This window comes from Elephas maximus, chromosome 2 (genome assembly GCF_024166365.1).
Source record: "Elephas maximus indicus isolate mEleMax1 chromosome 2, mEleMax1 primary haplotype, whole genome shotgun sequence".
NCBI classification, from domain to species: Eukaryota; Metazoa; Chordata; class Mammalia; order Proboscidea; family Elephantidae; genus Elephas; species Elephas maximus.
Window position 1 is genome coordinate 188422489 of NC_064820.1, and position 14585 is coordinate 188437073.

Genomic DNA, 14585 nt, shown 5'->3' on the forward strand with positions numbered 1-14585 from the left:
TTGGGGATTAGGATGTGGACGTTTGGGGGAGCTGCTATTCTGCCTATCACCTGGGTACTGGCATTTTACCAAGAGAACCTGAAGATTGAATACCGAATTTCTGCTCTCAGAGATCTTTGAGGCAGTTTGGTCACAATAGAAGGGAGATATCCTAGCCTGGAGGGTAGTTTTTGGTTCTCCATAGGTCAAACTTTGCCTTTCCCACCACAGCTGGTGCAGAAGTACTGGGCGGTAGTGATGGATGGCCTTGAATGTGGATCTTAATGTCCTGTGAAATTGCGTCAGGCCCTCTGAGTCATCACAGGGAGATTTGATTAGATTCCATCTCATTGAAAGTATGTTGTGTTCCAGGTATTTGAAAATTGACCATCCATGGACCACATTCAGCCTTCCTACCCTAATAAGAATATTTGATCAATTAAGATTTCCCATTTCCCCACCGAAGACACACATATGGTAACACTTATTTTACTTTTGGGTGATCAAAATAGCTGTCACAGTACCTCCACTGCTTTCCAGTCTTCCCCCAGTCAATACTGCTGTTGTTTTGTTGTGTACTGTTGAGCTGATTTCAACTCCTAGCAACCCTATATGACAGAGTATAACTGCCTCTTACGGGAGCAGATCACCAGGCCTTTTCTCCTGCAGAGTCACTGGTAGGTTCAAACTCTCGACCTTTTGATTAGCAGCCGAGCACTTAACCATTGTGCCACTGGGACTCCTTCCAGTCAATATACCTGTAAGCTCACTGTTACTGAGTCAATTCTGACTCATAGCAACCCTGTAGGACAGTGTAGAACTTCCCCATAGGGTTTCCAAGGAGTGGCTGGTGGATTCGAGCTGCCTACCTTCTGTTTAGCAGCCTGAGCTCCTGACCACTGCACCACCAGGGCTCCTCCAGTCAATTAAAAAAAAAAAAAAAACCCAAACCCATTGCCATTGAGTTGATTCTGACTCATAGCAAACCTATAGGTCAGAGTAGAACTGCCCAATAGGATTTCCAAGGAGCATCTGGTGGATTTGAACTGCCAACCTTTTGGTTAACAGCTGTAGCTCTTAACCAGTACACAACCAGGGTTTCCCCAGTCAATATAGCCACCGCTTTATTTGAGAAGAATCTACTGAGCGCCACCTATGCTTTAAATACTGGTCCATGACTTTAGAGACTCTAGCCACTCTAGGAGGAAAGAAGCTCATCAAACACTGTATCGCAAGGCTAGAGGTAAATGGTAGAGCAGAGGAATGAGCATGCCATGGGGGTCCTTCTTGGGAAGGAGTGTAAGGTTGTCCAGAGGAACTGGTTTTTAAGGTGAAAGACTAGACAAAGCCAGGAGGAAAAGGCATTCCAGAAAGCAAGGGACCTTACACAAAGGCACAGAAGCATAGCAGACACCTGGTATTTGAAGTGTGCCTTATAGTTCTCTGTGGCTGGAGAATAACAGGAGACACAGTAGGTAAGAAGGCTTACCATCATGTTCAAAGGGCCTTGAACAATTAGCTAAAGGAAACAATAGGGAGTAGAAATGATCGTGCAGTAGGAGAGTGACATGGTCAGATTCTATTTTCCAGGTAATTTAACAATCTGTGTTGAGGATCTCTTGGGATAGGGAGGTAGAGCCTGTGGCAAAAAGACCAGTTACAGTTCAGATGACAAATGATGAAGGTCTTTACTGAACTAGAGGCAGAGGGGATGGAGTGAAGGGGCTGGATTTAGGAGGAAGGATTAGTGATCATTGTGAAGGAGAGTGATGAAGGCAGTGGGGACTACACTTTCTTTATGGAATTGCCTCATATTTAACGGTGTATTAAACTAAGAAATATGGGTAGAGAATAGATTTTGTGGGGGAAAATGGAGTGTGTGGTTGGGATAATGATAAGTTTGAGGTGCCTTTGGGATATCAAGGTGAAAATGTCTAGTAGTTAGTTGAAAATGGGAGTCCCAGCATGGTGCAAAGGGTTAATGTGCTTGGCTGCTGACTGAAATGTTGAAGGTTTGAGTCCACCTTTGGAGCCCTGGTGGCACAGTGGTTAAGAATTTGGCTGCTAACCAAAAGGTCGACAGTTCGAATCTACCAGCTGCTCCTTAGAAATCCTATGGGGCAGTTCTACTCTGTCCTATGGGGTCGCTATCAGTTGGAATCAACTTGACAGCAATAGATTTCTTTAGAGGGGCCTTGGAAGAAAGACCTGATGATCTACTTCTGAAAAGTGAGCTATTGAACACCAGTTCTACTCTGACGTACATGAGGTCGCCATGGGTTAGAGTTGACTTGAGAGCTACTAGTAGTTGAAAATATATATGTGCAGCTCAGGAAAGAGGTAGGGAGACAGGGGAAAGGAGGTGCCCCAGAAATAAAGTCATGGATGTGCTTGACACCACAGGAAGGGCTAAGAATGAGAAGAGGAGACAGCCTGTCCAGATAGCACCTGGACAAAGCCCTTCTATTTCTACCTCCTCTTTAGCATCTTTCAAGTCATACATGGCCAGCGTTTCCCTTTGCCCATTGAAAATGGAAAGTTTGCAGCTTGCTGTCTATTTCCATTTCTTAAGCAGCATGCTTGGCTGGTAGATGAAAAACTTTTTCTGGGAAAGACCTCCTATTCTGTTGCCTTGAAACATTTGAGGTATTATACAATTTAAACCAAGTGGAATTTTCCTGGGAGCTACATCCAGGAAATAAATGCATGATCAGTGTAGTCAAAGTCCTCCAAAGAGGCTCTGCCAGTTATTTTGAGAATGAACCTGAGGAAGAAGTGCAGGGAGATGTGGCTGAAGGACCAGAGAAGGAAAGAGGGGAGAAGGGAAGTGTGTGGCTTAGGGAGACCTTATGCCCTTGAAAAGTGAGAAAAGGAGCTGATTCCAGGGCACTGATACCCAGGCTTCCATCATCCCTTGACCATTTCATGGTGTTTGCAATACTCCCTGCACCACCTGCACAATTGTATATTTAATTTACTTCTCTAAATCAATTCAGTTTTTAAGCTTAAAAGCATTTATCTAAACCAGGCAATATCATTTTGTAAATGGAGATCGGCATCACTTAAAATAAATATTTAAGGATATTTGCTTTTTAAAGCTTCAATAAAAAGTAAAACGTTATTGCAGTCTAGCTAGGTACTATTGCTTGCCCAGGGCTATGAGCCTGAGACCTTCTCCTTCTTAGCAAAGAAGTGTGATAAGCAAGCATTAGAAAGTTTTTGAAGACATCCTAGCACCAAACTCAGATTTTGCCTTCTAGAAAATCAGAAGGATTGCAAATAAATTGAAAAAGGAATGACTTTCTCAGTAAGGAATTCAATGGTGTTTAATTTTGAGTACCACCAATGACATTCACCCAACCCTTTGGGTACCTTGCCATAGGATTGGTGCTAAAGAAGAGATGAGGAGAGTGATTGGGGATGAAATAGCCTGGGGCAGCCTGAGGCATAGAGCCCACAGCAGTAAAAACTCACAGGAGTCCATTCTTCCTGGTGTATAGAATTCTTCTGAAGCCTCCAGAGAGCCAAATGGGAGTCTGTAGGCATTGGTGTTGGTGTTTTGCTCCTTGATAAGTTGGATCTACCAAAGCGATCCATGGTAAGAGGAAAGCCAAGGAGGCTTGAGGGACAGACCATTCCTCTCTGAGCAGAGAGAAAGAGTTGGATGGAACCAGATGAGCCCACAGGTCCTTATGGTAGCAGACAGCATAGCCATAGTCTTTGGCTGAGGGAGCCTGTGGGAAATATCACTTAGGAAACTTTTTGTGTTGCTAACTTAGCAGTAGCATCTCCGGAGAAGAAGACCCGGCAGGCAATCCATCATGTACTCATGTGCTTTACGTACAGGTCCATCAATCATCCCGGAGAGATACCGCTGCTTAACGAGGCCTGGGGATGAGTATTTCACATCATTTATTCATTAGTTTGTAAGATCTGACTTTTCAGGACACAACACAGGGTTTGAAGTCATTTGAAATGTTAAAAAAAAAAAAAAAAGAAAGAAAAGAAATGACAACTCTCATTTTCCCACTGTTACTGTGACAGGGATGTTGTTCTGATCTCTTTTCTTTCATCAAATTAATTGCCCGTTCCTTTGAAATGGCTTAGATACAAGGAGATAGATACTGTCTGGGAGAGTAGTCTGGCTTTGAATGGTAATGAGGGCTATATGCATACAATCGCTGTGCCTTTTGGAAAACTGGAAAAGGATGTGTGCTTGAAGCTTTGCTCACCCATCCAGGGCTGTAACTTAATTTAGAGTGTTTGCAAAGAGTGTTTGAAGTAGGTATTAGCAAAATGCAAAAATTCTTAGACTTGTTGGAAGGTTATAGTTTAGCCAAATATTGCCAGTTTTAATTTTTAATTCAGCTTAGAGTATCAGAATGTCAAAACTTAAAGGGACCACAAACCAAAAAAAACCAAACCGGTTACTATCAAGTCAATTTTGATTCACCGCAACCCATGTGCTTCAGAGTAGAACTGTGCTCCATAGGGTTTCTAACGGCTGTGATCTTTCTAAAGTAGATTGCCAGACCTTTCTTCTGAGGCCCTTCTGGGTAGACTCGACCTGCCAACCTTTCATTTAGTAGGCAAGCACTTAACCAAGTTTGTGCTACCCATGAACAAAGAGAACGAACAAAGGCCCTCATTTCTCAGATGACAATGACCCACCCAAGGCCAAGCCATGAGGCTGACAGTAGATTAGGAAGTGACCACTTGGGTTTTCTACTTACAGAAGCCAAATATTTTAACCCAAAAACCCAGTGCTATCGAATAGGAGAAAATACATCATCTGGCTGCTGAAGAAAGGAGAGACTGTCCAAAAAATTAAATTCAGGTTCTCGAAAAATAGTTCTTCTTGTTTATGATAATAGTTTTTTGTCCTCTCTAACTGTTCTGAAATTTAGTAATTTTCCTCCTGCTATTTTTTAGTGATTAGCAAAAGGAACCCTAGTGGTGCAATGGTTAAGTGCTCTACTGCTAACCAAAAGATCGGTGGTTCGAACCCACCCAGTGGCTCCATGGGAGAAAGACCTGGAGATCTGCTTCCATAAAGATTCTAAAACCGGATATCAAACCCGTTGCCACTGAGTTGATTTTGACTCGTAGGGACCCTGTAGGACAGAGCAGAACTTCGCCACAGGGTTTCCAAGGAGTGACTGGTGGATTCGAACTGCTAACCATTTGACTAGCAGCTGAACTCTTAACCACTGTGCCAAAAAACTCTATGAGGCAGTTCTACTCTGTCACATGGGGTTGCCATGAGCTGGAAATCAACTCAACAGCACCTAACAACAAAATGGTCAGAAAAATTGGTTAAGATAGGAGATATAAAGAAAAAAAAAAAGAGCCCAAATGGTAGCAATTGATGAGCCTGTCTTCTTAGGCCGCAAGACTTTTTCAAGGCTCCCATTTTTGAGGAGATATTAGACATTTTTTGTGAGCAGTCCTGAAGCTTCTGTTATTTGGTGAAAACACATGATCTTGTGGCTGCTAGGTGTAAGGAGCTGACAGGTTCAAGTGAGAAGATGCTCAAAGCCTTGCATAACTGTAAGTGCCTCCTGACCTCCAGGCCCACCACCCCTCCTTGTTAGGATGAAATCTAGAATTAGCCAAAGAGAATCAGTGGTTTTAAAAAGACACAGACAACCCAATTGAACTCCAGCTTGCTCAGGCCCTGAGCTGTTCTCATCTGAGAGAGAAATGGTAAAAGCAAAACTGTACACTTTTGTCAAACAAAATTAGGTGCCATCAACGGAAATGACTGCTTTTGATTTCTACTGTGCCATCAAAAGTGGGTTTCCTGCTAAGGGAGCATAGATCTAGTAATAATAGCAATAAACCCTTGGATTTGTACAGAGGTTTGCAGTTACAAAAGGCTTTCACATAGATTATCTTATTTGTTCCCTATGACAGCTGTTATAGGCATAATTGTTCCCACTCCACAGATAAGGAAACTGAGCCCCACACAAGTTATTGAGGTTGATGGAGCTCAGATAATTAGCAGATGTCACACTTTGGGATTAAAGCACAGGACTTTTGACTCCAAGTATAGTGATCTTACCACTAATGAAGTCTTCCCTTTATCACGTATCACAATCCACTTTATTATAGTAACTTCCCCCACGCTAGAAGGAAATGGTGCGTTTATAAATGAACACAAAGTTCTTCGCACATTTCTTGACACATAGTAAGTGATTGGCATGTGATAGCTACTGTTGAGGAAGAGGCAGTGTGGTGGAACAATTAAGATCACAGGGTTCGGGGACAGAGAGATCCAGATCTGAGTCCTGACTATTCTCAGAAAATGCCCCCTGTGACCAGGCCAAAGGGCTTAGCTTCCCAGAGTATCCTAACCCATACCTCACAATGTATAATTGGGAGACTAGATGCAAACGCAGTGCAGAGTTTAGCACATCACCTGCTCTTGGTATTCAATAGGTATAGGGATGATTACATCAGAGGATTTGTTCATTTGTTGTCATGAACAAAGTAATCCCTGCCTTGGAACCCAATGTTCCATTTCGTAGTGAAACATCCTGATTTTTAAGGCTCAGATATTCAAAGACTGCGTGTCTTTGCCTCTCCCTTGACTTTCTGAGTCTAAGAGAGTTTACCAGGGTGTTCTGCGGACCCTGCAACTTCCATGCTGGACAGAGCAGACCTCAGGTGTGACCAGGTACCTGTATATGATGCACGCCGTGTTCTGGCAGGTACTGCAATTGTTGAGATCTTGGCCAGTTCGATAGAAGTTGCGCCTGCAAGACAGAGCATTTGCTGGATAAATGGATGAGCAAGAGGCACATGGATGCACACGTTCTACCTGCTCGCTCTTTAGCAGGGCTTTGAACTGGTTACTTCTGGTTCAACCCCCTGCTGAGAATTTGCACTTCTAACAAGCTCCCAGGCGATGCTGATGCTGCTGGTTAGGGACCAGCTCTGAGAACCAGTAATAGAGCAGAGGTTCTCAAATTTAATTAAACATTAGACTCGCTGGAGGATCTTGTTAACCTGTAGATTATGATTCAGTATACCTGGGGGTGGAAATGCAAGTTCTCAGCAGAGGTTCAAAACAGAATGGACTGGTTCAAAGCCCTGCTTGTTAGTCCTTACAGCCCAGCATTGCCCCTCATGGTAGTGCTGATCTGAGTTGCATGACCATTACAAACAAACAGGGAAGCCAGGACAAGAGCGCCTCGTGTTTCTAGGGGGCTTTGTAATGTTTTAAAACACTTTCAAATCTGAGGGTTTTTTTTTTTTTCCATGCTAACAACAGTCCTGTGAGATGGGTTATTCTTATCCCCAATGTGATAGATGAGGAACCTGAGGGATTTTGCAAGTGAGCAAAAGGGGGATATTAAAATCCCTGACCCTTTGGTTCAGTGTATTCTCTCCATGTCACACAGCTTCTCTCTATAAGGCAATGTTGATTCTGATTCATTGCGGCAAATGCCAGCTTATTACTTCTTCTGCCTCCCACTCTTTTTTGATCAGCTTTAGCCATCCCTAGGCCTTTGTTGTTCCAGAGACCTTTCTGGAGGGATGAGCATTCCATATGTAAATACCCGCCTTCCCCTCCCCAGACTGGTGCTGAGTCACCCAAGAAAGCATTTCGTGACTCTTTGCAAAATTCTGATCTCATTTTGGCTCCTAGTTAGCTGGTCAATGATGGACTGGCCCAAGTCATCAAAGTAGTCGGTGGAGGGGAAGGTCAACATTAAGTTTAGTGGCAAGTCAAGGCCTTTGTTACAAACAGACAGATAACTAAAATGCAGTGCGAATGCTGTCACTTGCTGAGAGGATGGGGTGGGGACATCCTCTGCCTGCTAGCTTTTTCCCCATCATTTATTAACTGGGCCTTCATCTTCATAAGATCATTTTTTGACACTGTGCCTTAATTGCCTTCTTTCCCCAGTAGAAACACCTGGAAATAAAAACAAATAGCAATGGAAATCCACACAAATCCACTGAAGGCTAGAATTCACTAAAACCCAATCAAAGAAAAGGGAGGCCATTTCGCTGTGGTTTGGAGGAACAACAGGACCTCAAACATTTTGGAAACATTTTTTCTAATGGAAACCAACACTTTCTCTGCCCCTGGCCTGACAAGTGACTCAACCCAGTAGTTTTTCAATATTTAAAAAAAAAAAAAATTCACCTTACCCTTCTGTGAGAGCTCTAGCTTTTTCCAAGTCTTGAATTACATTCAACAGGACTTTAATTTTCTCTTGGTTTGAGTGCAGGGATTCCTCCACAGATTGCAGCCTGCCTTGGAGGTCGCAGAGTTCCCCCCGGGCCAGGTGAATTTGATTCATTTCACTCATCTCTTGGTTGGTTGGAGGTTTTGTTTCATTCCTTGGAAGGGAGGATGGGGTGGGATTACTTCCTAAACAGTTTGGGAAGTCCAGGGTGTTTGACTGCATGGAATTCTTCGCCATCTCCTCTTGACACGTGCGTGCAGATCTTGACTCACTGTTAGCTTTTGGTGATATCAGATCCTGGTGATAGTTACCCAATGAGAGACAGTCTGAAGTTCTTCTTGGGTGGGCTGGCTGGCTGTGGGTGCCCAGCAAGGGGGAGCTGTGAGTCCGTGGAGGAGAGGAGACACACCTTTCCTTGGACTGAGATGATAGTGGGCCAAGGTCTTTATCATCAGGGTTGTCTTTGGGCAAGAGCAATTCGGGTTGAAATTTACCTGTGCCTGGCATGTGACTGGCACCGCTGGTGGCATTTAAGCAGGAGAGGGGTCTTTGTGAATCTGATGTCAGCCCATTTCTCCCATCACCTGGATACATTTCGACCACAGGGTGTATGGAATTACTGGTCTCAGCCAACTTGTCTGGGCTGAAAGTGACCCCTCTAGCTTCCCAGGAAGGACTGTGATAAATATCATCTGGGACCTGAATGGCAGCTGTTGCTTTCTCTGAGGCCCCCCAGGTCCCTGCTTCCAAACAGATGCTAAAAGGCCCATTGCTTTGCACCTTGGACACTCTCGGGAGAAATGGGTGGGACAACTTGACCCTTCGAGGCCCATCCTCAAGATGCTGAGCCAGCCTTAAATAGGTGAGGTCAGAAGACACAATGTCTTGTTTGGAGAGGTTGCCGTTGACCTGGATGGCACTTTGGGTTGCTGTTGGCATTTCCACCAGGGACTTGCTGGCTGTGAGTTTCTTCCTTCTGAAAACTGGGAAATGCTTCCTGAGACTGGGGGAGGTTTGGATTGCAATGTTCCGAAAGCCCCCCACCTTCTCGGACCTGGGGAAGGAGAGTGAGTAGGTAGAGAGTTGATGGTGCCTGGATGCTTGAGTCTTCCCCATCACAACCGAGCCTTCAGAAGTTTGGACATCACCCTCAGCTAGGCCACTTGGATTCTTACTGGTCCCATCTTCCTTGAACCGTACCTGCTGGGATTTGCTCCTGCGGTGGTGAGGTTGTTTTACAAGCTCCACTGACTCTAGGCTGTTTCGCTTTAGGAGCACAGGCCTCACTTCCATATTTTGCTGGGCCATTGAGCCTCAGTTGAAAGGGTTGGGACCATAAGCTTCTCCTGGGCACATTTCCTTAGGTCTTTGGAGCAGCATCTAATGATGGCATTTCAGACATGGAGAAATGCCAGTTGGGGTGGAGTGGTCCTCTCCTCGTAGTGCGGAAAGCTTCGTCGGCCATTCCCAGCCTGTGGATTCTACTTAGGAGTGATTCCTAATGCTCCCCCTGTAGTTAAAATATTATTTCACTGTAGTGATAATCACTACTTAGATAAAACAATGAGTTAGGCTAATTATTAAGCATCTCATCTACCAAGAGAGCTGGTGGGCTGCTTATCAAGAGAGGCAGGCAGACGGTTCTGATCCTGGAGGAAGCTTGCTGTTTGAACAACAACAACAACAAAACTACCATTTAGGGGATACCGCCAGACGCCCAAGGTATGAATTCCAAAAGAAACCTGCTACATCTGGAACATAAGGCTTCCTTTCATGGAGCATCAGTTCCCAGTGTAGAGCAACAAGAAACTTAAAGACATCTTCTTTGCATGGCGTGTAAATAGGCCGAGATATAAATGACCTGGGGGTTTACTTCTTCGATGATATATGATGCTCCTAAGGGAACATCTCCATTTATGTCAAACACAAATCCCTCCTTTGGGGCCATTGTTTTCTTTCATACTACTTTTCTTCAGTGAGGGAAACTTATCTTCCTGAACGGCTTCACCAAACCCAGCAGAGTGTGACCAGGACAGGATTGAGGCATCCAAAGGGATTCAGAGGGCAGAGTCCCCGTCGTGGTTTCTTGGCTGCAGGTCACATGGAGGCAGAGCGAGCCATGTCTGCAGCCTCTGAATTTTGAGCCAATGTCACATTCTCTTGGCTTTAGGGGTCAGGCCCGAGCCAGCAAGCAATCTTTGCAAACAGGCAGTAAGCGTCTGAAAGAGAAGAGACAATTGCCACTGAGAATGAAGTTCCTGTGGACCTCAGTTTCTCTCCAAATTTCAACCTCATAACTCTGACTACTTTTGCTGTAGGACTAGGCCAACCACACTGCTCTTCATTCTGTTCCCCTAGTGAGCCAGGTATCTTCTGGCTGCAGGGTCTTAAACAAAATGCCTGTCTGTCCAGAAGAACTAGGTAGTACCTGGCTACCACCTATGACAGCCCTAACAGAGAACACAACACAGAGTCTCTTACAGAGCAGGAGAAAAGTGTGGTGCAGAACTCAAAATCGCATAAAAAGACCAGATGTTCCAACTGAGACTAAAGGAAATTCAGAAGACATGGCCCCCGGACTCTCTGTTAACCCAGAACTAAAACTATCCCCAAAGCCAACTCCTCAGGCAAAGATTAGACGGGACTATAAAACACAGTAATACTTGTAAAGAGTGTGTGTCTTAGTTCAAGTAGATGCATGGGACTAAATGGGTGGCTCCTGTCGGGAGGCGGGATGAGCAGGCAGGAAGAGAAGGCAGGAAGGGATAGGAGCTGGTTGAATGCATGTGGGAAATGTGCAGTGGAAAGGAGGAATGTGCTGTCTGTTACATTATAGGGATTGCAACTAAGGTCACATTACAATATGTGTATAAATTTTTGTATGAGAAACTAGAAACTAACTTGAGCTGTAAACTTTCACCTAAAGCACAATTAAAAAAAAAAAAAAAAATGGCCTGTCTGCCTGGACCTTTTCCTCCCTCCACTCCCTGGCATCACTTAGCCAACTCCTATTCATTCAAGAAGCCCCAGCTTAAACATCCTTTCCTTAGGGAGCCTTCTAATGACTCCACCCTCATATACACTCCCAGTCCTAGACCACATCAAGATCCCTGTTACACGTCCTCATTACCTCCTTCACAGCACAAATGGCAACTGTAGTTAGATAATCATCCCTGTACGGATTTATTTAGTGGTCTCTCCCACTACCCTGGTGAGCATCAGGAGGGCAGGGGCTAGAGCCAGGTCGCTCACTGCCATGGGTGCCCAGCCCTCCTGCAGGCTCCCCATGAGCGCTTGATGACCTTTTGGTGAATGAGTGAATGGCTGGATGAAGGGCAGGCCCTTGGGAAGCAAACAAGAGCCTAGGTGTTGGAAGTCATGGGGTGTCCAACTGAGGCCATCCGACCCTCTGCTAGGACTCCAAATTTTCCCCTAACATCTTCATTTTTAAATTACTTTCTCAGGAGATAAATGTACATGAAATTCTCTGCAGATAGTGTACCTCGTAATAATAACAGGTGCCATTTATTGAACAATTATTTTACTGTGCTGCGGGCCTTACATGCACTAATCATAGCAACTGGCATCTACTGAGTCCTCACTAAGGTGTCAGGTGTTGTTCTAAGCGCTTTCAGAGCCATACTCATTCATCCCGCCCAAACTACCCTATGAAGTGGTTACTATCATCGCCCCCATTTTGCAGTTGAAGAATGAGAATCCCAGAAAGGTTGAGTAACTTTCCCGGGAGCACACAGCTAGTGACAGAGCTGGAATCTCAACCTAAAACAATCTGACACCATAGCTTGTACCCTGAACTCCTACACTCCACTGCCCTTGCACTTTTGCCTGATCTCGTTTAATCCTTACAGCATTATTCCCGCTGGACTGATGACAAAACCGAGGCTCAGAGAGGCTAACGATTGAGTGGAGGAAACAGGATTTTGTAGATGATTCCTAAATCGGTGTTCCTAACCGTGACGTTATGACTTTGTCCTCTTGGAATCTGCCTGCCGTGCAGGCCAGATAAGATTAGTGATTTGAAAACAGGGGTTTGAAGTCCCCTGCAAGTCTGAAGAGATTGGGGGGTGGGGGAGGCTGTCCCCTGTCCTTGCCACAGAAAGGCCAACCCGTTGCGGCAAGTTAGAGGGGTCCCATGGCACTGGGGTGAGGCCTAAGCCTGCCTGGATTAAAGATTTTAAAAGAAAATAGGTCATAACAGCTACACATATTGGGATATCTCTGCGAAAATACTCTGTCTGGGGCATTCAGCCTTATCATACAAGTTCAAACCTCTCACTTCTCTAAGCAAGGGTACTTTGCACCCAAAACAGGGACTGTTAACATTCTCCTCCTCTGCCATTTGGGCTATCTGCTTGGTGGGTGCAGCCTCAGCCTTGTCTCTCAGTCTTCTACTTTCCTCAGGAATTCCTAGATAATGCCCGTGATGACTTCTGCCTCCCCGTTCCTAGCCACCTGAAGAGGTCTCACTGACCCAGTGGGGCTTGGGGAGTGTGGGACAGGTCCTGGAAGACAATAGGATTCACCCAAAATGCTAAGGAGTTGTCAATTTGTCATCAGGTCTGAAACTACTCCTCATACTCCGAATGTACCTTAGACCTGAGTTAAAAGCCCTGCCCCTTATTGGCTGAAGGACTTTGGTCAATACTTATCCTCTCTGTGCCTCAGTATTTCCATCTGTGGAGTGGGGATGGTACTCAGCATAATCACTCATGGATTCATGGGTCTGACAGAAATCAGTGAGACACTACATGGCAAGTTCTCAGTACAGTACCCAGCAAGCAGTTAGAAATCAGCTTGCGTTTGCTGTTATTGCTTCTATTCCTGTTGTTCTCACCTACAGCCAGGTTTCCTCATCGTGAATTCCAGGGAGTTTGCAGATGTACATATTTCTAGGAAGAGGGGCCACAGTTTTCAGCAGATGCTCTTGGGGCTCTGTAAGCCCAAATGGTGGAAAAACCACTATCTTCAGTTTTCCCAGAACACGTGGATCCATTCTTGAGACAGAAAATGAGCAGAGTTTGGGGATCTACCACCCGCTTGCCTCACCTGTCTGAAAAGCGGGGCAGGCCTCTGAAGGCTGCATCATTGTGGAGATAACCCTGCTAATGCTGGGTTCTCTAGTCACTCCACACAACAATCTCAAACAACAGCCTTTTAAAAAATCAATTTTGTGTTTTAATGACTTTTTATAGGATTTTTAGGTATGAAGGAACCCAGTAGTCCAGCCTTCATTCCATGACTAAGTCATCCCTGCGTTGTCTTTCTCAAGTAGCCATAAACCCTACCTGGACACCTGTAGTGACAAGGGAGCTCTCTACCTGATCTCATAGTCAATAATAATTATGTTTATTAATAATAACAGATGTACGTGGAAAACTATTACCAAGCACTGTGCTAGCACTTGGAATATAATCTTCAAAATGAGGCCTGCATATGATCCCATTGTGCAGAGTGAGCAATTGGGACTTGTGAGGTTAAGTCACATGTCTGAAACCACACAGCTTATATCCTTAACCCTTGTACTGTTGAACCTATATATTCTATTTTTGTGGATCCATTTGCCTGATCATCCTCTACCTTCTCCCCCTCCTTAACTGCTCACTAGCACTTCATTCTGGAAAGTTAACTCAAATAGGCCACAATTGGCAGAAGCTGCTTTTCATAAGAGTTAGTGTTTAGTGAACACTGATTATGAACCAGGCATTGTTCTAGGTGTTTTGATGAACTAGTCTACCTAATCTTCACGACCACCTTAGAGGCAGGTGCTATCAGTCCTCCATTTTATAAATAAGGAAACTGAGACATAGAAGGTTAAGCAATTTTGCCTTAATTTGCTCACCTGGTAAATGATAGAGCCAGCATTTGAACTCAAGGTCTGACCCTGGAGTACAAGCTCCTAACCATTGGAACTTTCCTGCCTGCTCCAGGACTGGAAAGGGACTAGTTTTTCTCTGCAAGGCTGTCAAGCAGGTTTCAAAGTCCGTCCACATTTTCCTTCTGAAAGCCTGCCATTATGCTGATCTTAGCCCTGCTCTTTCTCTAGGAAATTTATGTACCCTTTTGATGTTTCCTTTTGATCTTTAAAAAAGTTGTTATTCTATTTATAAAGATGTTTTGTGTTTATTGTAATAATTCAAATAATACAGATAAACAAAAAGAAGAAGAAGAAAAAAATCACTTGAAAACTCACTAGTCAAAAGAATCACCATGCGCCAACAATTTGGTGAAGCTCATGGGCTGTGCACAGGCTTGCACAGGCTTGCACAGACAGGTCTACAGAGAGCATTGTTTTTCACTGAACAACATGGAGAAAGTTCTGTGTTAGTGCTTTTAGAGTCACACCATCTTTTTAAGTAGGCTGATAGGACTCTGTTGTCTAGTTCT

The 14585-nt window shown here is 44.5% G+C and overlaps 2 protein-coding genes across 3 annotated transcripts in view; one reads left to right on the forward strand and one right to left on the reverse strand.

Annotated features, from left to right (window-relative positions):
- The window catches only part of DOCK2 (dedicator of cytokinesis 2), a 543298-nt gene that overhangs the window by 282510 nt on the left and 246203 nt on the right, over positions 1–14585 (forward strand). The window lies entirely within an intron of this gene.
- INSYN2B (inhibitory synaptic factor family member 2B) overlaps positions 1–14585 on the reverse strand; it is a 142759-nt gene that overhangs the window by 14860 nt on the left and 113314 nt on the right. For both annotated transcript variants that reach the window (XM_049874294.1, XM_049874295.1), the window contains exons 2-3: positions 8143–10399; positions 6663–6737 (exon numbers count right to left, since the gene is read on the reverse strand). In XM_049874294.1, coding sequence (XP_049730251.1) covers positions 6663–6737; positions 8143–9488 — 1421 coding nt within the window. In that variant the 5' untranslated portion in view covers positions 9489–10399. The remainder of the gene's footprint in view (positions 1–6662; positions 6738–8142; positions 10400–14585) is intronic.